Genomic DNA, 23,343 nt, shown 5'->3' with positions numbered 1-23,343 from the left:
TTATTGTTAATTATGTTTTTGGAAGAATGTTTTAATGATGCAAAACTTGTACTTTGCTTTGTGCGATGATTCCGACTCGTATATTTCCACTCACTAGAAACTTAAAGTGCGATAAACACAAAAATTCACTAATTTTTAATGGTGATTAAGTAATTAGAGTTATGATGGATATGATTGCCAAATAACTTAAAAATCACTTCTTTATATTCACTTATATTTGCACACACATATAGAATGAATGGCTGCAATGATGAAAAGAAAAACCTTTTTTTAGAGCCTTTCTTTTGACTTTTTTTTTCACTTTGAATTTTTGACTTTACGAAGAGAAAAATTTTGTATGAGAAAAATTTATATTACTTGGCAACTTTTTTTTATTATTTTATTTTGTGCACCAAGTTTTTTTTTTGATTTGAAATTAACAAGGAAAATTATAAGAACTTGATGTACGACTAGACGAAAACTCAACCGCTTTCTAATGTGAAATAAAACTGGATGAGAGCTTGAGGTGTGGAAACAATTCCTGCTCCAACGATTTTTCAATTTCCTATGCGGCTCACAATTTTCCAATGCGGGGGCAGCCGATGAGTCTTTTTTTTTAGGACGTTGCCGTACTTCCAGTGCGAGCGAATTTATGTATGTTGAGGAAGGAAATATACAATCGTGGGAAATCAATTTTCCAATGAAAAAAAAACTTTCTTTTCCAGTCATTTTGTGTATGGACGAGATGAATGCATGTGTGTGTTGGTGCTAAAAGGGGACATTTGTTGGATGAAAATTTCCATTGTGTGCTGGAATGAAGAAAATATTTAGCATGGAAAAATACATGTGCTTCATTCATTTTTCATATTACTTGGATAAGCATTTGAATTTTCAGGACATTTGTAAGGATTTTGTTGACGTTACAGAATTGACTCCATTTTCTGGATAAAGTATTAAATGTCTCAGCAGAAACTATGCCATATGCTTGATATTGAATAATTATGAAATTCTTAACATACAAAAGTCCAAATGGCCACATAAAGACTAGTGATGTAATTAGTATAGAGTTTAAAATGGGAAACAACTGCTACTTTAAAAGTTTAGACACATTTTAAAGTTTTATGTTAATTATGAATAGAACATACTTAGATAGAAGACACATCATGAAAGCAGAATAGTCGCCCCTGGCTAGAATTCACAAGGAATACTACGTCTGGGTGCTTCAAAAGCAACATAGGGCGGTAATGAAGAAATGCCAGCTAGATGTCAAAACTGAGAATTTTAACCAGTTTTGTGATTCGACCAGCTATTGAGTCAGATTAGAGGTCTTTTGTAGCAACTTAGGCTATACTTAATAGTTTAAGTAAATAAGTAAGTATGAACAGAAAATAAATGCAACGGGCAAGCCAAGAAGTCATATGGAGAAACTGAAATTTAGATAGTATTGGAATTGGGACTAGCAATCGTCAGACGAAAACCTGTGATTAAACCAGCTTTAGGTTACATCTAAGGGAGATCATGGATCTCAATTGATTTGTAAGACCAGCGAAGTAAGAAAGTATAGTCAGAACAACCTAAAATCTACTTGAAAACCCAAATATTTCCCATTTTGACAAAACATTGTCACATTCAACTCCAAATTACCCTAGTGAATAATATTCTTTAAATACCTATGAGAAATACTTGTGAATTAAATATTGCTTCCATTAACAAATTGTTCATTCACACATTGGAGTAACTATTTCGAAATATTGAATCATTTTTATGAAATGCTTACAAATGAGCACTACTTTAGTTTCTAAGAAGTTTGATTTAATAATAGAGATTCCCATACATATGATTGTTATATTCCGGGCATGATTTTGATATCACTTCTTAATTGTGGAAAGCCGGAATGGTATAACTTGAACAAAATTGAGCATGCTTAACTGTATTTTTTGAGTATGCTCATGTGTACACTCATTTAGGGAGTATGCTCATCGTCTGTTAGGGTAACATACTCGTTAGAGCACCAATTCATTGCGGAATTAAATGTAATACATGAAATTTCCCTGACGGTACCAAGAAAGCTGATTTTGACCTATTTTTGTGGCATGAAATCAGAATCATCGCATTGTTTCACTTTACAATCAATAAAAATCCCACCAGCGTATACCCTAAAGCTTTATCAATTAATCTCGTGATTATTAATATACATTTATCTTATCAATTAATTCCAGTAGTTATCAAGCTCTTTAAATAACTGAAAATTGAGAGTTTAATTTAGTCTTCAAAATGAACTTAATAGTGAAGTTGTTTGTGGCTATTTTGTCATTGTTTGCATACGCAAATTCACAACCAGCCTTACCAAAGTTTAACTCGTCAAGAATAGTATCAGTTCCAGGTCCAATAATAAATACTGAATACGGACCAGTTCAAGGTCGAGAAGAATTTTATGGAACTAAAAGTGTATATACGTACAAAGGAATTCGTTATGCTGCAGCTCCAGTTGCAAATTTGAGATTCCGTCAAGCAATTCCACCAACACCATGGACTCAAGTCTTTCAAGCAAATAATCATGGAAATTGGTGTCCACAAATTGACATGAATACCTTAGAATATGCTGGAAATGAGGACTGCCTGTTCATCAACATTGCTACACCAACAACAAGACATTCAAATCATGCAGTCGTTGTTAATTTCCATGGCGGTGGACTTCATTCTGGTGCTGGTGATATTGAACCTCTAAGAGCTGATTACGTCAATGAAAATGACGTCATTTACGTTACACCAAATTATCGGTTGAATATTTTCGGATTTTTCAGTACAGGAGATAGGAATGCACCTGGAAACTATGGAATTAAAGATATGATTATGGCTTTGAGATGGGTTAGAAGTAATATTGCCAATTTTGGAGGTGATCCTAACAATGTTAGCATTATGGGTGTCAGTGGAGGAGGTGTTGCTGTAAGTATGGATATTAGAGCTATTTTGATAATGAAAATTGACATTTTGATTTTCAGGTTCACGCATTAGTCGTATCACGTGCAGCTCAAGGGCTCTTCAACAGAGCCTTATCACACTCTGGATCTCTATTCAATTCATATGCTTTTACATCAAATCCAGCCGTGTCTGTAAACAAAACAATTTCAAAACTTCGACTTACAGTTTCATCAAATGTAGACCTTCTGTTCCAACTTCGTCACCTTCCAGCTGAAGCTCTTGTAAGAGTTACAGAAGATGATCATAGTGCGATGCCAAGGCTGTTTAATGAATTCACATTTATGCCATCGATTGATCCTCTTGATTCTGATGAACCAATTATATTCACAAATTCTGTTAAGAATTTAATCACTTCCGGAAATATTAATCGAGTTCCTTATATGGTTGGCTTTAATAGCATGGAGAGTCTTTACTCCATTACAGACATGTTTGTGGATTCATCATTCCTTAATCAATTCAATTCTAATCCACATCTTTTGATTCCAACTGAATGGAACTTAGTGCCAAATTCAAATAATGCAAATGAAGTCATTGCAGCATTTAGGAATCTATATTTTGGTGGAAGTACTCAAATTACAACTGCACACTTTTGGGGTTGGACTCAATATGTCTCAGATCGTGAATTTAACTTTGGTGTGACTAAATCAACCCGACTCCATTGGAATCAACAATCACTTTATCACTTCCGATTCAGTTACACCGGTGCATTAAGTCTTGGACAGACTTTATGGAACTTGAGAGATTTTCCAGAAGCCATGCATGGTGATGATGCTTTCTATTTCTTCCGTATGGAGAACTTTCCACTTGCTGTCCCTGAAAATGATCCAGCTTTGACTGTCCAGCAAAGATTTGTAAGATTGTGGACAAATTATTTCAAATTTGGAAATCCAACAGCTATTCAGGATAATTTAGTCACAGTTAATTGGCCACTTTATGGAAGCAATGGAAATTTCATGGATATTGGATTGAATTTGAGGACTGATGTTAGACCAATAAGTGAGAGGATGGATATTTGGTATAATTTTGATCAGAGATTTAATCCAAATTAAATCAGTTGTCTATTGACTTATTAGTTAGATCTGGAAAGCATATGGCGGAGAAATGGCGAGAAATCAGATGAAAGGTCGACGCAGGGTCAACGTGTCTCTTGTCAGGGGTACCGATTGGGTGTAATCTGGCTTAAGTACACTCTCACGACTACCTAGCTAAATATCTTGCCTTTTCTATGTCAAATACTTTCCAGGTAGGTAGTTAAACATTTAAAATCAGTGAATGTACATAGTTTGAGATAAGAAATAAAGATCACATTACTTTGGTCTGAATTGAAAATGATTCTTACTTTCCCAAACAGTACATCATGTTCTTTAAGTATCGTCGCATCGCAGTGTTAATGGTAAGATGCAAAGTTGCTCTAATAGCACTTCATTGCTCTAATGGCTGTCTAGTGGCAGAAAGATAGCACTATGTAGCGCAAGTAACTATACTCTTGGTTGCAACATCGTGACGGCGAAATTTTATCCATTTTTACGACAATGATGTGGTATGACGAATTGTGCTGCTAGGGTTAAAAGCCATTTAGTGGTTTATTTTCATGAAATTAAGCAATTAGAATTTTAAAAGAACCACAAGTCTCAAGAACTGTAACATTATCTTCATCTTAGGCCTGCGTGCCGGATCACTATTTATTGTTATTCTTAATGGCTTTATTTTATTCATTTATAAACATTTAAATTTTTCTCTAACTTTTTTAATATTTTTTGAAGGTTATTCTAAACAGGACAATAGATGTTCTCAGTTAAACTCTTCACTTTTGAGTTATCATCAATCAAATGAACTTAAAGCATCAAAACAAAATTATATTATGGATGTTAAATTAGCAAAAAGATCGCCGCAAACAATCACACGCATTTAGCTTGAATTGTTTTCGCAAATATTGTGCAAAAAATGTATCTAAAATCATTAACTAAAAGGTGTCAAAAAAATTCTTCCTTATTTAATTGTCAAATGTCACAAATATAAAGTGTTAAAGTTTTTATTAGTCAGAATGATTCTACATTTTTTGTCATTAGCATCATGGATTATTGGCACTTTATCTAAAAGGCAATAACTTTTATAGATGAAATATTGTTGACACTTTCACTTATCGTATCTGCTTGAATGACAATAACAACCATTTTCCACAATCTGTAACTATTTCTTCTCTAAGTTCATATTGCAGTTGGTATTGAAAATTAGCAAAAGAATACCAACAATATAGCCAATGATAAAGCACTATTTGAGGAAGGCCATGGATCTCAACTGATCTGTATAACCAACGAATCAAGTAAATAAGTTCTAAATGCTTACATCAGAATCGAATGGACGTCATCTTCATTTTAACTATAGCGACCAATAATTCATGCATGTTAATTGACAACGATGACACATTCAAAACTCTGTCTGAAGTCCGCAAACAGAGGATCTCGCAATTTAACGCCAAATTGACTTTTCACAAGAGACGATGTACAAACTATAAAAGATCTGTAAAATGGTAAGTGAGAGAATTGTCTGGAAATCTATATTTATTTCTAAATATTTGACGGATTATTAGTTAAATATATAATAAATTATAAATACAATTTGTACAAACTAGATGACTGAGCCAGCATCAGAGTCAGGTGGAAAACCTTTTGTCGTAACCTAAAAATGTCCCAAAAAGAGCTCGTGCTACATGAGAAATCTTTTAATAATGGTCATATGAATATCAACACCTCAAAAGGTGTCTGGAAAATCCTAATAACAATCCAATAACATCTTCAATTATTTGTTTTGATATGAATATACTAAGAAATTTTTGTTTATTCCATTTATTATAAATACGTCCATAACAATAAGTCATGATATTCCTTAAGTAAATATAGTTTATTTATTTAGCAAATTTGCAAATTTTTGCAAAAACTGCAAAAGCTCAATAGGAAGTCAAAATAGGAAGCCAAAACTTCCCCTTCTAACAGATGTATTACTATGTATCGCAGATCATACACTATGACTGATAATTAAAATTTAGCGATTCCTCATTGAAACAATAGAAAAAATAAAGATATTTTTATCACAATCAGCTTATAAAATTTCATTGGACATTTACATTAGCATGTTTTCGAGATATTGGGAAATGTTTTCCGTTATCAAAGTTAATAACAAATCATCCTTGATCGTCAAAGGCTAGACTTTGTGTTAATTCTTAAAAATTAGATTTATGAAAGATTTTTTGTCTTTTAGCTGAATTAAGTTGATTCTCTCGCATCATAATGCTTAGCACGTGCTTAAAAATTCTCATCTTCATCTTCTCTTCTCAGAAAATTTTATTGTTGTGCTTTGTTGTCTCATTTTATGAAGATCATCTTCCGCTCGCTTTAAAAGTGAGCATTTTTAACACCTTACTAGAAAAAAATCCCAGAACAAATGACAAAATAGACAGAGAGTGAATCTTGGCGAATCTTGAAGAGCAAGAGAATTATTTTCTTCTGAGATGAAGGTATATAAGACTCATCACAATGTTTAGTCTGGTTCAATCGCGAATTTTATTTTGGATAGTGTTGTGAAAAAGAGATAAAGAGTTGTGACAAGAAAGATTGGAGTGAAAATTGAAAATATTTGTAAATTTTGATTTTTAAGAACTGGAAAAATTAGAGAAATTTGCTTAAAAGTTGTTCACATCGAATGAAATAAAAAAGTGAAATTCTGATGTAAATTTTGAAAAATTTTGAAAATTTGTATTAAGGAACAAGATTAATCGAAGCCAATTCCAAGTTTAGAAACATACTTAGGTGCTAAAAAATTATAATAAAAGCAAGAATCAAAAACTTTTTGAAAAATCGTGAAATTTACGAATTTTTAAATTATTTTCAATTTAAAAACTATAAAAATTTGTGATTTTTACAATTTTATTCAATTTTAATAAAGTGAGTCGAATAAATCACGATTTTTTGAATATTTTGTGTGAAAAACTCGAAATTTAATTGAAAATTTATTTTAAGAATGAGAATTAAATTTAAATAAGTTTAGTTAAATTTTAGTTTAAATGAATTTAATAAAATTTGATTTTTTTTAAAAAATTCTAGATTCTATTCTATTGCAAATATGTCAACTGATTTGAATTTTAAACGACTATAATTGAAAGTTCAAAAGTGATCTAAATATAATTAATTTTTTAAATTAAAATAATTAACATTAAGACTCAAAAACACAGTGATTTAAAGTGATTCTCACGAAAATCTCCGAAAAAAAATCGCATACAAATAAATTAGCAAGTGCCATTGTAAATTAAACCTCCACAAAAAATGGATTTAAACGACAATGACATCGTAGTATCTGGCATATCAGGTCGATTTCCGAATTCTAATAATGTCAGAGAATTTGCCAACAATTTATACAATAAAGTCGACATGACTGATGAAGACGAAAGTCGCTGGAAGCATTTTCATGAAGACGTTCCAAAAGATTCGGAAAAATTCGCAATATTGAGAAATTTGACGCTTCTTTCTTCTCGACCTTGAATAAACATGCTAATTGGACAGATCCACAAATGAGAATGCTTCTAGAACACGCGTATGAGGTAATGACGAATTATAGTTGATATTGTGTATAGATTTGTGATTGTGAATGTAAATTGCAGTCAATTTTGGATGCTGGAATATCACCGCAGTCTTTAGTTGGAAGTAAGACCGGTGTATTTATTGGCTGCAGTATTTCTGATTCTAAAGATGCATTTACACATAGAATGCCGCCAAAGGATGGATATGTTGTGTTAGGGTGAGTTGTTTAAGAGAATATGAAGGCTGGCTTGGTTCAGGGACGTATCCAGGGGCTTTGCTAGGGCTTTTCGAGACAAAAGTTCAAAAGCTCCTCAATTTTTATGTTCGATACGTCACCCTGACTACGCCCCTGAATTACTCATTCCATCGATTGCGTCCATCAAGTTCTACCGAGCCTACGTATGTAAACTGATCTTAAGTCTTCAAACTCATAGAAAAATCAAAAGCATGATCGAGAAGTTTTTGGGATTTCTCACTTCTTCATCTTCTTTTATGTCACTATTGTGCTTCTATTTAGATTTCTACTAGACATCAAATATTGTCAAATATACAATCAATGCCAAAAATAATTTATTTTGCCTTTTTATGACACTTGGACACTTGATGATTCCTTGATTCTCGATATTAATTGTAAATCACACAAAATATTTTAGTTTCGTTCTTTATAATATTTTTTATTAGTTTAAATAATTATTGAGAGTAGCATTGAAATTGATGCTTCCTTATTGGTATCGAGGATGAATAACTTGTTGGCTTTTTTAATTCTTACGTTCGTATCCGAGCGACACAAACCGGTGAATCTTTTTTTCGTTGTAAATATGGATCGAAATTAAGGGTTTTTGAAACCGAGACCATGACTTTCCAGCCTCGATCTCGAGACTTGTTGAGACCGAAATTTCGAAGATTTCCACACTGTTGTCTCACTCTCGGTCTCGGTCTCGGTTTTGATCTTGCTCTTGAAGTAGGTCATGATCTTGATCTAGATAACTCGTCCAAATCAATGTTGAATTAAGTCGACTTTCAGGGTAACTTCGCATCTTTCCGTTATTACGACTACGTAACAGTGTCATAACAAACTGTTGTTGTGCTCGGGACTTACCAGAACAACTTGATAAATATATGCAAGAATGATAAACTTATTTTTTAAAGACTGAAAATTGATGTTAAACGTTGCTTGACATACGGCCAAATTACATGTGACTCAGTCACACGATCAAATTAATAAAATTTTTGTTTTAAATATTTTTGTTTGATTCTTTAAAGAAAGTCATGAAGTATTTTTGGGGAATTTTGGAAGATTGTAAAATAAATATTAGTTGTTTGGGGATTTGATCATCTGATTTGACATTAATTGAAATATCATAATAAATATTGTTGTGCGTAGCACTTAAGTCATTTATTATGAGATTTTGTGTGAAATAATTAATTACTTTTCAATGTCTTTCGTCTCGTTGTAAGGTTTATGTAGTACTTTTATCTGTCGGAATTTATTATAAAAGTAGTTTTTGAGAAGCATTAATTCAAATGTCTATTATTAAACGTTTAAAACAATTCAAGAGTATTTATGGAAGCTCTATGCTACTTCATTAGGGAACATTTGTAAATTACGTAACTCTTAGAGGTAAGGGTAAGGTATTCAATGCCGGCATTTGAATGAAAGGTCAACATTAAGGATTTTAAGACCGAGACCAAAGTTTCAATGTCTTGATCCAAGCCTGTGTGTAATACCGACAATAAAAACCCTTGTGGGGAGGAACGGTTTACAATTTTTTACGGAGTACAAACTTTGGTTAATGATTTTGTTAATTAGCAGTATGGTGCAGATGTGAACGTCCAAAATTAAGCTATTTTCAACTTTACGTAACTACCGAACGTTTCTTTACCAATTTATTCATAGATTCAAGTTGAAATTAGTTGAACTTCCATACAAAAAAGACAAAAATATCCAAATAAGGTATTTTGATATTTATAAGGGCAGTTGAGACAACTAAGAGATAAAGACGTTATTTATTGGAATCTTTAATGATTATGGTTGTATTGTCCCAGTTCTACTCCATAACTTTTACTCAAAAATATACAAATAACAAAAACAGCATTAAAACACCGGCTGCTTCTATAATGTGTACAATAACATCGAATGCTCAAAAATACCAAAAAGCTTAATTAATGATTAATTTACTGTCCAACTTCTTCATTTTGTTCATTCAAGGTTTTAAGGTTTGTCATCATAGATTTTAAAAGTATTACAAAAATCTTAACTAAATGGAGAAATAAAAATGTTTAAGGGCTCTAAGCACAAAATTAGTCGTTGAAGTTTGTTTTGGAAATCCAAAAACCAGTTTTTCTGTGAACCATAAACCATCCAAATAAAATTTAATTTTATTAACGAGTTCAAAAACCTCTCGAGGCATAGAAAATCTGATTTTTATGCTTGATTTAGGTAATTCTGTAATTAAATGGTTCATTATGATGCAATTTGATGGTTATTTAATTTTTTTCAAGTGCAACCGTTCATAGTATGACCATAAATGTTAAGTGATACAACCGACCCGAGCAACTCAACCAAACCCAACGGCACAAATGACTCGAGCGACACAAATGAAGAAACCTTATTGACGTCAAATTTAGGCAGCTTATATTTGGTGTTAATAAAGAGATTATATTGATAGATTAAAGGTCCGTGGAAGTGCCATCTTCATTTGTGTTGCTCGGGAAAATGTTTTTCTTCAAATTTCATTGCATATAAATTGCATCATATTTTTTAAACAATAAAAAAATTCAATTAATTGATGTTAATAATTGATTTGATCTTCAAGGGCGGTCCGTAATTTCTCGTTTAAAAAAATTCAATTATGTATTTTACATAACGTATTTAGGTCAATTAATGAAAACAAAAATTAATTGTTAAATTTCTAAATCAAAAGTTTTCTCATTTTGACACCACTTACATATGTTCAAGGTTAATAGTCGTATCGAAAATATGCAAATCATTAAGGGGATGTTCGGAAATTACGGAACAGAAGAGCTCGAAGTCAACTCGAATTTTATGTAGAGATCCATTAAAAATCCTAGTTGACTTCGAGCTCCGCGAAACCCCTTAGAAAATAGGAGTGTACACTTTTACTTACTCCATGGCTGGGGCGCACAAATGCTGATTTTCACGCAAAAAGAACGTCTAAAGCCGTCTTTAGCTAGGTTCATCCGTGGCTATTGATTGTCTAACGATGATGAGCTCGCCAGGCCTCTCCACTTGTACTGCTCCACTTGAACGGTTTTGCATATCCAGAATGCACCACGGGTAGGTGGAGTGGGTACTTGGATAGGCGAGACTGAAGGGTGATGAACACCAGTACTGCACATCACTATCATTTATTACTTATTGCTTTTTGCTACGAAGTTCAAATGTAGATTCATGATATTATTACATAACGATATGATCGCAGGTCTACGGGTCTAGTTGAAGCGTTACGTAACTTCCAAACATTCCCTAAGTGGTTCTTCCAAAAAACATGTCTAATAAGTTGAATTCGCGTCAACTCTTGAGACTTTAAGATAAATATATCTACGCACATTCCTTTATTTTGGTTATTTCATCTCCACCTTATGAAATATTGTGAAATATTTTGTGACATAAGCTTTGACCACAAAAGGTTTTTAAATTTTTGATGTGTCATTGTCGGTGCTAATGAGAAAATCATATTTGTCACATTCTCATCTTGAAAAAATTCTTAATCCAATCAATAACATCGATAGCAATGCAACTACTCGATAAGCTTTTGTTTACTCTTCATGCACATGTGCTAATCATTCAATTCTGCAGACTCATTGTCATAAAAAATTTTTATCTATTTTATTTTTCTCACAGAAATGCTAATTTTTATCTCTCAAATCGAATCTCATACGCTCTTGGCTTATGTGGACCATCATTTACAGTCGACACAGCATGTTCAAGCTCCGCATATGCTCTCGACTGTGCTTTTCGCTATATTGAATCAGGTATTTGACATTTTCATCATTTAAGGGCTATTCCTATACATTTATTATCTCCATTTAAGGTCTTTGTGACGCAGCATTAGTTGGCGGTTCTCAACTAATTCTGAATTGTGGATTAGCAGCTGAATATACAAAGTAAGATTTATGAATGAATATTGTTTACACATTTCGTAACTTGTTTTATCAACAGATTAGGTATTTTGGCAAGCGACGGAGTTTGTCGACCGTTTGATGAGAACGCGACTGGTTTCTCTCGTGCGGAAACAATTTGTGTTATATTCCTACAAAAACGTAAAGACTCAAAACGTATTTATGCTAATGTTGTGTACAGCAGTTCCAATAATGATGGATTTAAGAAAGAAGGAGCTTCATTTCCATCAAAAATCATGCAACAGAAACTGATTGAAGACTTTTATAGCAAATTAAAATTTGATCCTGAAAATGTGAACTTTGTTGAGGCTCACTCAACAGGCACTAAGCTTGGAGATCCTGAAGAAGTTCAAGCAATTGATGCAGTATTTTGTAAGAATAATAATCGACCTAAAGAACTTGTTATTGGAAGTGTTAAGTCAAATATGGGACATGCTGAAGCAGCATCAGGAATGGCTTCAATTACAAAAATTTTACTATCCCTTGAAAGTCGGAAATTTCCACCAAATATCAACTTAAAGTCACCTCGATCTGATGTTCCTGCATTTTCCGAAAACCGAATCAAAGTCGCAACTGAAGTTGAAGATCTGACTGGAGATTATATTGCAATGAATTCTTTCGGTCTTGGAGGTGGCAATGCACATTCTTTATTTAGAGGAAATCCAAAAGTCAAGTCAAATTCTGGTGTTCCTGATGATGATCTAGGAAGAATGTTGTTGTGGTCAGGCAGAACAGAAGCTGCAATAAATGCAATTTTTGATGACATCACTCAACGTCCACTTGATGCTGAACACATTGCACTTCTTCAAAATTCTCAAATACAGACAACAAGTGCCAATACTTATCGTGGATATGGAATGTTCATTAATGACAAAACAGAAGGCAAAGCAGTTTGTGTGAAGCAAAATATTCAGTATTTCAATGGATCACGACGTCCAGTTGTGTTTGTGTACAGTGGAATCGGAAGTCAATGGCTTGAAATGGGAAGAGATTTGCTGAAAATTCCATTGTTTGCTCAATCAATTGAGAAGTGTCATGACATCCTGATGAATAAAGGAATCAACTTGAAGAACATCATAACATCAAGTGACGAGGACACATTCAGTAATGTCTTGCATTCATATGTTGGAATTGTTACGATTGAAATTGCACTCACTGACATTCTTAAGAAATTGAATATTGTTCCTGATTATATTATTGGACATTCAGTTGGAGAACTTGGTTGTGCTTATGCTGACAACTGTTTGACTGCTGAAGAAACAATATTGGCAGCTTATGCACGTGGTGAAGCCAGTAGAGAATCTCAAACTATTAAAGGTGCAATGGCAGCTGTTGGAATAAATCATATAAAATTAGAAGAGATGGTTCCTGAGGACATAGACATCGCATGCCATAATGGTGAAGACTCAAGTACTATTAGTGGACCTGCTGACAGTATACATGAATTTGTCCAAAAGCTCAAAGATGATAAAATATTCGCCAAAGAAGTTGCATGCTCAGGAGTTCCATTGCACAGTCGATACATCATTGAAATGGGTCATAAGTTACATGAAAAGCTACAGGAAATCATAAAAGATCCAAAAGTTCGTTCCCAGAAAATGGCTAAGTTCAACATATCCTGAGGACATGTTGGATGAAGAAGAAGCTTGCTACTCATCTGCTGAATATCATACGAGAAACCTACTCAACCCAGTATTCTTCAAAGAAGTCACTGAGATGCTGCCGAAGAATTCTTTGATGATTGAGGTAGCACCACATGGATTGTTAAAGGCAATATTGAAGAGAAACATAAAGGAAGGTGTGCATGTAAGCTTGACACAAAGGGAAAGTAAGGATGGAGTTGAGTTTTTCATGGATTCTTTAGGAGGGTAAGTTGTTCTAAACAGGAACGTATTCAGGAAGGAGGGATTAAGGGTCTATACTTCCCCCTTCTGGATACGTCCCTGGTCCTTAATATCAACATAAGAAATTAATGAATAACTTTATTTTCCAGCCTTTTCCAGCATGGAGTTGACATGGACATATCAAAATTATATCCACCAGTAAGCTTTCCAGTGTCAAGAGGAACTCCAATGATCTCACCCGTCATTAAATGGAATCATGATGAAGATCACTTCGTGCCACATTTTGACACATACAATGCCTTCGAAAGACGCAACATTGTCATCAACATAAGTGACAAAAAGTTTGAATTCATTCAGGGACACATGGTCGATGGTCGTACTCTATTTCCAGCAACTGGCTGGATCTTTCTAGTTTGGGAAACATTCTCTATGATGATTGGTGCTCATTATGAGAAGGTCAAAGTTGTCTTTGATGATATTCACTTTCTACGTGCTACATCATTAACAAAGAACCAGGATGTGCTTATAACAATATCAATTCATCGCGGTACAGGAAGATTTGAAATAATTGAAGGAAATTCACCGGTTGTGTATGGTTACATAAAGCAAGTCGATGACATTGAAATGTCTGAAATTACTGTTCTTAGTGATGACAAGACATTAACATTAAATGGAGATGATTTTTACCAAGAAATGCGACTGAATGGATTTTGTCATTTAGGTCCATTCAAAGGTGTCAAGGAAATACGACATGATGGATTAAAAGGTAAAGTTAAATGGATACACAATTGGATCACATTTTTGGACAGCATGACACATTTTGAAGAGAGACAAGCAAAAACAAAGAAATTGGCACTTCCAACAAATATAAGGAAGGTGATAATAGATCCAATTTTGCATTATGAGATGCTTAAAGAGAAACAGAAGGAAGTGAATGAGAAGTTAGAGGAAGTAGATGAAAAGTCGGAAGAGATTGATATTCTGTATGATGTTGCTATATCCCCACACTTGAAAATCATCAAATCTGGTGGTGTCGAGTTTCATGATAAAATCAACCGTGTAGTCAACAGACGAAGACCAAAGGAACCGTTCATTGAAACTCACAATTTTGTGCCTTTTTTCCCAACAAAGCAATATTCACTTGCTGATGCAGCTAAGATTATCACCCAAACTGCTCTCGAGAATATATTCCAATCCAAATGCACTTCCGTAGAAATTGATGCAACAAGTGTCGATGATATTCAGCCATTAAGTGACATATATCAAAAGCATTGCGTGGAATTCCTTCAGTCATGTCAGACGTCACTTTTATCACATCAAGAGACAATTTTAAACTAGAAAATGTCAAAATTAGTTCTGAAGAGCTATCGTCATTCAATGGTGTTGATTTGGTCATTAGGAATAATTGTATTGGTGACGAAGAGTTTTTTGAAGCTGTCAAGTCATCCATAAGTGGACATGGATACATAATCTCAAGAGAAAATCAAGAATTTTCAGACATACCGCACGAAAATGTTCAAGTTGTTGCCAAAATTCACACAATTAACAATGAAGTCATTCACATGCTGCAATTTAGAAGTGATGTAATGTCCATTGATTCCAACAATATCATAGAAATCACATCCAATACCAAAGAGTGGATTGATAAACTTAAAGTCTCATTATCGGAAGCACCGACACTTGTTTATGCTTATAATCGAGATTATTCAGGTATTTTAGGATTCATCAATTGTATCAGACGTGAATATCCAGTTGATCGTCTTAAATGCTTCTTCATAATGGATATACAAAATGCACCACATGTCTTTGACTTGAACGATAATTTCTTTAAATCACAACTTGAACTTAATCATGCTGTGAATGTCTTCAAAGATGGAAAATGGGGCAGCTACCGACACTTAGACATGCCAATTATGAGTGATTTACATCCACAAACTCAACATTGTTATGTAAATTGTCTTGTTAAGGGAGATTTGTCAACACTTTCATGGCTTAATGGCTCACTTGACGTACATAATGATAATCTTGACATAATTAAAATTCATTATGCATCACTGAACTTTAAGGACATTATGTTGGCACTTGGAAGAATTCCTGACGATTGTGATAATCCAATGAGTCAGCAAAGCATTTTAGGATTTGAATTTTCAGGCACAAAGAGGAACGGCGATAAAGTTATGGGAATTGGTACAAAAGCTGGTGCTTTAGCGACTTATTATGATGTAGAGAATACAATTTTATGGAAAGTACCAGATTCATGGACAATGGAAGAAGCAGCAACAGTTCCACTTGTGTATTTCACAGTCTATTTTGCATTCTTCAACACAACAACAATTAAGGCTGGAAAGAAAATTTTGATTCATTCAGGAAGTGGTGGAGTTGGACAAGCTGCAATTGAAGTTGCATTTGCGTATGGACTAGAAGTCTTTACAACAGTCAGCACTGAAGAGAAGAAGAATTTTTTCTGAAAAGATTTCCAAAGCTGAAACCTGAAAATATTGGAAATTCCCGAAACACAACTTTTGAGAAAATGGTTCTTGAAAATACAGCAGGCAAAGGTGTTGATTATGTCCTGAACTCATTATCTGACGACAAGTTACAAGCTTCAATTCGATGTCTCGGTAAAGATGGTGTATTTTTGGAGATCGGAAAGTATGATATTGTTATGGGAACTAACATAGATATGAGATACTTAGCAAAGCGTATCACAATGAAGGCTGTGATATTTGATGACCTTGCTGACGACTCAGAAGAAATGAAGGTAAATAAAGTTACTTTGTCTTATATAAACAACAATAAAAAGGTCAACTTCCGTATTTTTAGTTCATTTACAATCGTGTTGAGGAAGATCTTAAAGCTGGAATCATAAAACCCTTAAGTACGACAATTTTTGAGGCACATCAAATTGAAGAGGCATTCAGATTCATGGCAAATGGTAAACATATAGGAAAGGTTCTCCTAAAAGTTAGACAACACGAAGATGACGAGAGGTCATTGCCCTTAATTACCATGAATCGTGTCTATTGTGGCGCCAATGAGTCTATTGTTATTTCGGGTGGCCTTGGAGGCTTTGGAATGGAATTATCTGAATGGTTAATATCAAGAGGCTGCCGTAAACTTGTTTTAAATTCAAGAAGAGGCGTTGTCAATATGAATCAATACCTAAAGGTTGAGTAAGTAAAGCAATTAATAAAGATGATTATGCAAGTGCTAATGAATTTATGGATATATTATAGGGTATGGAAATACTATGGAGTGGATGTGGTCATTAATACATCAGACATTGCAACAGAGCAAGGGTGTGAGAATTTGATTGAACAAGCTATGGAACTAGGACCTGTCGGTGCCATTTTCAATCTTGCTGCAGTTCTTCGAGATGGAATTTTTGAGAATTTAGATCAACAAATGTTTGATGAATCGTTGGCACCAAAAGCACTTGGAACTAAATATTTGGACAAAGTATCCAGAGCTCTATGTCCAAATCTCAAACATTTTGTATTTTCAAGTGTCTCATGTGGTCGTGGTAATGCTGGTCAAAGTAATTATGGAATGGCAAATTCAGTCATGGAACGAATAATTGAGGATAGACATCGTGATGGATTGTCTGCAAAAGCTATTCAGTGGGGTGCAATAGGTGATGTTGGAATGCTTGCTGACTTCCAGTTAGCAAACATGGAGAAGGAAATTGGTGGAACTTTGCCACAACCAATATCTTCATGCCTAGAAGTTCTAGATGTGCTGCTTACGTCACAAGATCTAATAGTTTCCAGCACAGTTGTGGCTGATAAGCATATGGAAGATTTTAGAAAAGGAAATGTAATTGACATAATTCTCAATATTATGGGAATCCGCGACAAAAAGTCAATTTCAATGGACTCAACTCTGACTCAGTTAGGCATAGATTCGTTAATGGGTGTTGAAATTCAGCAAATTCTTGAGCGAGAATTTGACGTTTCCTTTACATCACAAGAACTTCGATCACTTACACTTAGTCAACTTGAAAAGCGCATTTCATCAAAAAGTTCTGAAGGTTCAAATGGAAATGTAGTCAATGATGATGCCGAGAAGGTTGAGTGGATGAAGCTGTTGATGGAAGGTGTGATTGATTCTGAAACATTAAACATAATTTCACCAGAAACATTAGTTAAAGTTAACGATGTTGAGGACTATGAAGGAACAAAAGTTTTGTTATTCCTGGATTTTATGGATTTGCAGCCAAAATTTATCGAGCATTTACCAAAGAATTCAAATATCCAGCATATATCTTACAACTTCTTAATACATCAGAATGTGAACAGATTGATGAAATTGTCGAAAGCCTCAGGCCGACTATTCTTGATCTGTACGAAAATACTGAAAAATTCATCATTTTGGGACATTCATTTGGTTCCATTTTAGCATTAAAAATAGCCGAAATTCTAGAAAATGAAGGAAAATCAGGACAAATAATTCAACTTGATGGATCACCTCAATTTATTCATAGATTTTCCCATAAAATGATGACTGAAAAGACACTTGAGGACATGAGTTCATCAATATCGATGGTTCTTTTCAATGCCTGATGCCTTATGTAGATCAAAATGATGTTAAAACTGCCTTTACGAAGCATGATAATTGGGAGTCGAGAACAGAAAAATTGATAAATTTATCATCTGATAAGCTTCCATTTACCTACGAATTCATTAGCCAAAATGTCATTGCCGCTTATATAAATCGCTTTAAGATGTCACTTAATATCAAAGACGATGCTTTTCCGATACTCAAAAGTACAAAAATTTCACTCATTAAAGCAACAAAATCATCAGTTAATGGAATTCATAAAGATTATGCATTGTCACAATACTCAACACATCCAGTAAAAATTAGTATTATTGATGGTGATCATGTCACATTACTTACTAATCCAGTATTAAATTCGAATATTGAAGATATTTTATCTTCATCTATGGTTGTATAATTTGTACTATATAATTTTATAATGATTAAAATAAAAGATTTGATAATATAATAAAATAAAGTAAGGGTTTATAAATTAACAATCATATCCAGACATTCACTTATTAGGAATGAACTAAGGGTTTGTTCACTTATTACGTAACAATAGACGTTTAGACTCAACTTTCCCTTACTCCGTAATTATTGTTTGATTCTTCACCGTTCATTGTTTGAGTCGTAACAAAATCTTGAACCCCCTCCTTTCTAAAGAGCTAATTTTAAAATTAAAGCTTTTCCCGTAGATATATTCTTTTGTTTCAAAGCTGTGCATTGAAGAATTTGTGTTGAATTTTGTGTCTTGATCCAATACAATGATAATAAGTGTCCAATGAGCATTGAATAGAGAAGAAGGTTTAAGTAAACATTTTTTAAAGTCCCGCGCGTGCTTTACTGCGGGAAAATGAACGTTTTACTCTAGAACCCTACCAGAATCTTAGTGATCATGTACTTATTATTTACATTACAGATTAATGATGAACAATGAAATTCTTGGAATTTCTATTTTTAAAATCAAATTTACCCACTTCTGAATGTTAAATCAAGGTCTCCTTTAGGAGCCGTTCACTTTTAACGTTAAGTACAAAATCCTACCTCCCCATTAAAAAGCGAACGTAATAAGTGTACCGTCCCTCATATGGAGTAAGGCTCAAAACAATTTCTGCTACAGAATCTCAAATATCTTGCAAACATAGTTACAATAATCAAATAAGTTTATTATTACAATCTCATTAGAACAAAGCTTCGAATCTGTCGTTGTGCACGTGAACAACATCCTGATTCTAAAATTTACGATGCTAAAACATAAGATTCGCAAAAAATCAAACATATCATTATTTGCAATTATTTAGAAGGTTCCAGAAAATCAACTTTACTTTTTCTTCTTCTTTTAATTTAGGCGTCGCTAAGACATTTGTATCTTTATTTTGCCGTAAGGTAAAATTGTGTTAGGGAGCGTTTAGAAGTTACGTAATGTTAAAAAAAGACCGACGCTTAGACCCCCATCGTGAAGCTTTGTAACCAAATTATGAACCAAAATTCGTCATGCTTATCAAAATTGGTTCCTCCGTCCCTCCCCTACTTTCTTAGTGCCTTACTTACTACCTTGGCTGGGCCCATTGCCGCGCGTAGGGAATGTCTGAAGACAGCTCTTAGTGCCTTCGATCTAGACGTAATATCCAAACATCCCCTCAATTCATTCCAACACAAACTAATTTATTTCATGACGTATTAAATCCAAATGCCGGATTATGTTATGACCTACGCAACAGAATAAATGTTGAATGGTAAAAAAACAGTCAAAAAAGTAAGACAAAACATGCAGAGATAGATAATTAATAAGAAAGCAGGTTTTTAAGCCATTAGCTTAGACAACATCCAAAATAAATTACGTATTGTACACATTACTCAGCAAAAAACAGACCTAAACAAAAACAAGTTTTTATTGAATTTTCAAGCTCAGTCTTTATAATTGATAGAAACTTTTAAGTATTCAATTTTTGATTTGGTGTCAAAATTTGATTCCGTGCTGTGAGCAAAATAATCTAAAAATTCTACAAGAATAATAATCATGCAGAATGAAAAGGATTGGTAAGCATATTTAGCTTTAATCTTCTTATGTCCAAAACTACAAATGCATGACAAAATACAAAGTGTTAAAATCACAATAAATGAAGAGCTAGACACTGACAAAAGGTTGGAACTATAGCATATTGTTCATTCAAAGATTTCATTCAATTTAAGTAAGACAAAATGAAAAATTAATTTAATAAAGTCATCTAAAAGATGCTATGAATGAAGAAAACAAAACTACAGTCGCGCAGAAACAAAGACAACTCATGTTAGTATTTGTAAATTTAGATGATGGACAAAAAAAGCTTGGGGCATTCTTGCAAATAAACTTGAATTTATCAGAGTTGATCGCTAAGGAGTTTTTGTCAAATTTGAAAGAATATAAAGTTCACGATATATTCCGAAAAACACAAATTGTCTGTCGAAAGGAATGAACTTGACATTGGGAAATGACAAGAGAAAGCCAGCAATAAAGCCAGCTTCTGGAAACATCTATGGGAGGTCATGGATCACAAACTTGTTTTATCGCGCTTGGATGGAATTCACAAGAAAAAGGCGCCCTGGTGCTTCAAAAGCGGGAATGCCAATTAGGTGTCAAAACAGAGAATTTGCACAATCTTTGATGTCAAAACAGATAATAGCGTACAGTTAAATCGTCGGGATCGTTGTCAGTCATAGAGTCAGATAAAAACCGATTTCGAGTAATAACTAGAATCTAAGTTTGAGCATGGTTCCAGTATGTAAGTAAGTAAATAAGTTAGCAAATAAGTAATTAAGTAAGTAAGCACAAATCGGTTAATCGACCAATAATCTGACCACATACTGGCGCAATTTTGACTTGGTGTCGGACTTTATTTAAATCCGGTAACAAGACAGAGCCAAGTTGATCTGGTATCGGATCTCAAAACACTTAATTGACCTAACCTAGTGCAGGATTCGTCTCAGAGCCACAACGACCAAATCTCGAATTTTGGATCGATTTACCAACCTGTGCTAATTAGATTTAAACAATAAACAAAATCTAAATTGGGAATTTCAAGAGATTTAATTGAGGAAATTCCACTAAAATTTGTGATTTCTCACACTTACCATTTGCATATTGCGTCTCCAAAAAATAAGAATTCATGATACATCCGCGAATTCACTGCAACAATTAAAAACTTTGATTAAAGATCAAGGAGTCACCTAGATCTCAATAATAAACAGCATTCGTCAACCAACATTTTAAGCTATAAAAAATAAAAATATTCCCACAGTTTAATTACGCTTCTCTTAGCCCTGGAGGCATGTTCATGTGACCAATACTTGTATTAAATCTAGACTAGTTAGTTAGATACTTTTACAGCAGCTCTGCACAGCAAAAGTCTTTGGTAACAATCAATTGAACTTACACAATAACATACGAAAATGTTTCAATGTGCGCCCTTATGTCATAGACGTAATTAATATGTAGCCTCTGGGTAGTAGTCAGGGTAAAGGGGGACTTTTGGGGTATGGACCCCCTTCTGAGAATAGTGGACAATAAATAGAACAAGATTCAAAATTTCAAAAATAACGGACACTTAACAAAATTTTTGGCTACGCCCCTGTGTAGACTCCCAAAATTTTTTAATGTATTAGGCTATTCAATTATGGAGAGTATAAAAAGACCATTACAAGATGCGAGAAAGATTAATTTTAAAGTATAATTCAATCAGTGAAGTGGTGCCAATTTTGTGAGCTATTCGTGAATAAATAAAAGAAGAAAAAAATAAAATAAACTTAACAAAAAATTATAAAATTGGATTAAGTATTGAAATTAATTAAATTCAGCAAAGAAAAAGTTGGAAAAGTGATAAAGTTAAAAAAATTGAAAAAGTTGAAAAATTAAAAAAGTTCAAAAAATTTAAAAAAATTGAAAAGTTTGAAAAAGACTTAAAAAATTTGAAAGTTTTAAAAATGAAAAATAGAAAAATTAAAAAATAGTGAATTTTTATAAAAAGTTAAAAACTAAAAAATTAAAAAAACAAATTTTTTTTTTTTTAAAAAATTGAAAAACATAAATTAAGTGAAAAATAAAAATTTAAAAAAGGTTTAATGATTTTAAAAAAAATTGGCTGATTTAAAAACTAAAAAAAATTAAATAAAAATTTAAATAAAGTGAAAAAATATTCCAAAAATATTAAAAAATAAAATTAAAATAAATTTCAATTTTTTTAATTTTTTTTTAAAAAAAAGTCGAAAAATTAAATTTTTTTAAAAAAAGTTCAAAAATTAAATTTTTAAAATATTTAAAAATTTTTAAAAAGATCAAAAATTTCAAAACAAATTAAAAAAAAGTAAAAAGGTTAAAAAAGTTAAAAACTTTAAAAATTGAAAAGTTTTAAAAAATTGAAAAAAATTATTTTTGTGCAAAATGGAGAACAAAGAGAGTGACATAGTTATATCCGGAATATCGGGCAGATTTCCAAACTCAGATAATATAAAAGAATTTGAATATAATTTATACAATAAAGTCGATATGACAACAGACGATGAAGGTCGTTGGAAGCATTTCACAGATGATGTCCCACCAAGATACGGAAAAATTAGAAATCTAGAAAAGTTTGATGCTTCATTCTTTTCAACTCTAAATAAACATGCTAATTGGACTGATCCACAAATTCGAGTTTTACTTGAGCACGCATATGAGGTAAGGATATTAAAGAATATCTTGTGAATGAACGCTGGTAGCCGTTATTTGCAGTCAATTTTGGATGCTGGAGTCTCACCTCAGTCACTAGTTGGAAGTAGGACAGGAGTCTTTATTGGATGTAGTACGTCGGATTCTAGAGATGCGTTCCTTCATCGAATACCACCAAAGGATGGATACTTTATTTTAGGGTAATAATTAAGTGGATTTAAAATCAGTTAAAAAAATAAATTAATTTAATATTTAAATAGAAATGGAGGCTTTTATGTCTCAAATCGACTTTCCTATGCTCTTGGCCTTTGTGGACCATCAATCACAGTCGACACAGCATGCTCAAGTTCTGCTTACGCACTTGATACCGCATTTCGTTATATGGAAGCAGGTAACAAATTTAAAGCTGCGACAAAATTAGAGTTTAATTTAATTCTTTTGCAATACAAACAGGTTTGTGTGACTCAGCACTTGTTGGAGGAACTCAGTTGATCTTAAGCTGTGGCATAACAATCGAATACTCAAAACTTGGAATCCTAGCCAAAGACGGAGTGTCTAGACCGTTCGATGAGGATGCTACTGGTTTCACTAGAGC

General features: G+C 33.2%; 3 protein-coding genes across 4 annotated transcripts; all 3 read left to right on the top strand.

Annotated features, from left to right (window-relative positions):
- The first annotated feature begins 2,237 nt into the window (after nt 1-2,237).
- On the top strand, nt 2,238-4,290 carry LOC139097843 (juvenile hormone esterase-like). The gene is made up of 2 exons (XM_070649794.1): nt 2,238-2,925; nt 2,982-4,290. Exons 1-2 carry the CDS (start codon nt 2,254-2,256, stop codon nt 4,008-4,010), a joined length of 1,701 nt encoding a protein of 566 aa, XP_070505895.1. The 5' UTR covers nt 2,238-2,253; the 3' UTR covers nt 4,011-4,290.
- Nucleotides 4,291-7,065: 2,775 nt separating this feature from the next.
- On the top strand, nt 7,066-18,042 carry LOC139097842 (fatty acid synthase-like). Of its 2 annotated transcripts, XM_070649792.1 has the most exons (6): nt 7,066-7,555; nt 7,616-7,752; nt 11,401-11,531; nt 11,591-11,663; nt 11,719-13,546; nt 13,672-16,043. In XM_070649792.1, exons 1-5 carry the CDS (start codon nt 7,526-7,528, stop codon nt 13,298-13,300), a joined length of 1,953 nt encoding a protein of 650 aa, XP_070505893.1. In that variant the 5' UTR covers nt 7,066-7,525; the 3' UTR covers nt 13,301-13,546; nt 13,672-16,043. The 2 variants fall into 2 exon arrangements, with proteins under 2 accessions (XP_070505893.1, XP_070505894.1); XM_070649793.1 differs by lacking the exons at nt 7,066-7,555; nt 7,616-7,752; nt 11,401-11,531; nt 11,591-11,663 and adding exons at nt 16,346-16,695; nt 16,759-18,042 and having other exon boundaries at nt 13,305-13,546; nt 13,672-16,283.
- A 4,363-nt stretch (nt 18,043-22,405) lies between these two features.
- Nucleotides 22,406-23,240, top strand: LOC139097845 (fatty acid synthase-like). The gene is made up of 3 exons (XM_070649797.1): nt 22,406-22,757; nt 22,812-22,948; nt 23,009-23,240. Exons 1-3 carry the CDS (start codon nt 22,482-22,484, stop codon nt 23,238-23,240), a joined length of 645 nt encoding a protein of 214 aa, XP_070505898.1. The 5' UTR covers nt 22,406-22,481.
- The last annotated feature ends 103 nt before the right edge of the window (nt 23,241-23,343 follow it).

The sequence above is a fragment of the Chironomus tepperi genome, unplaced genomic scaffold, assembly GCF_022539635.2.
Source record: "Chironomus tepperi strain 1889 unplaced genomic scaffold, CSIRO-AGI_Ctep_v1 contig_440, whole genome shotgun sequence".
Taxonomy (NCBI): Eukaryota; Metazoa; Arthropoda; class Insecta; order Diptera; family Chironomidae; genus Chironomus; species Chironomus tepperi.
This window is presented reverse-complemented; position numbering and strand designations above follow the sequence as displayed.

Coding starts and splice junctions, on each gene's coding strand:
- LOC139097843 (XM_070649794.1), top strand. CDS start 2,254: ATGAACTTAATAGTGAAGTTGTTTGTGGCTATTTTGTCATTGTTTGCA. Junction 2,926..2,981: donor TCAGTGGAGGAGGTGTTGCT/GTAAGTATGGAT, acceptor TTTGATTTTCAG/GTTCACGCATTAGTCGTATC.
- LOC139097842 (XM_070649792.1), top strand. CDS start 7,526: ATGAGAATGCTTCTAGAACACGCGTATGAG. Junction 11,532..11,590: donor TTTTCGCTATATTGAATCAG/GTATTTGACATT, acceptor TCTCCATTTAAG/GTCTTTGTGACGCAGCATTA. Junction 11,664..11,718: donor TTAGCAGCTGAATATACAAA/GTAAGATTTATG, acceptor TTTTATCAACAG/ATTAGGTATTTTGGCAAGCG.
- LOC139097845 (XM_070649797.1), top strand. CDS start 22,482: ATGGAGAACAAAGAGAGTGACATAGTTATATCCGGAATATCGGGCAGA. Junction 22,758..22,811: donor TACTTGAGCACGCATATGAG/GTAAGGATATTA, acceptor CGTTATTTGCAG/TCAATTTTGGATGCTGGAGT. Junction 22,949..23,008: donor GATGGATACTTTATTTTAGG/GTAATAATTAAG, acceptor ATATTTAAATAG/AAATGGAGGCTTTTATGTCT.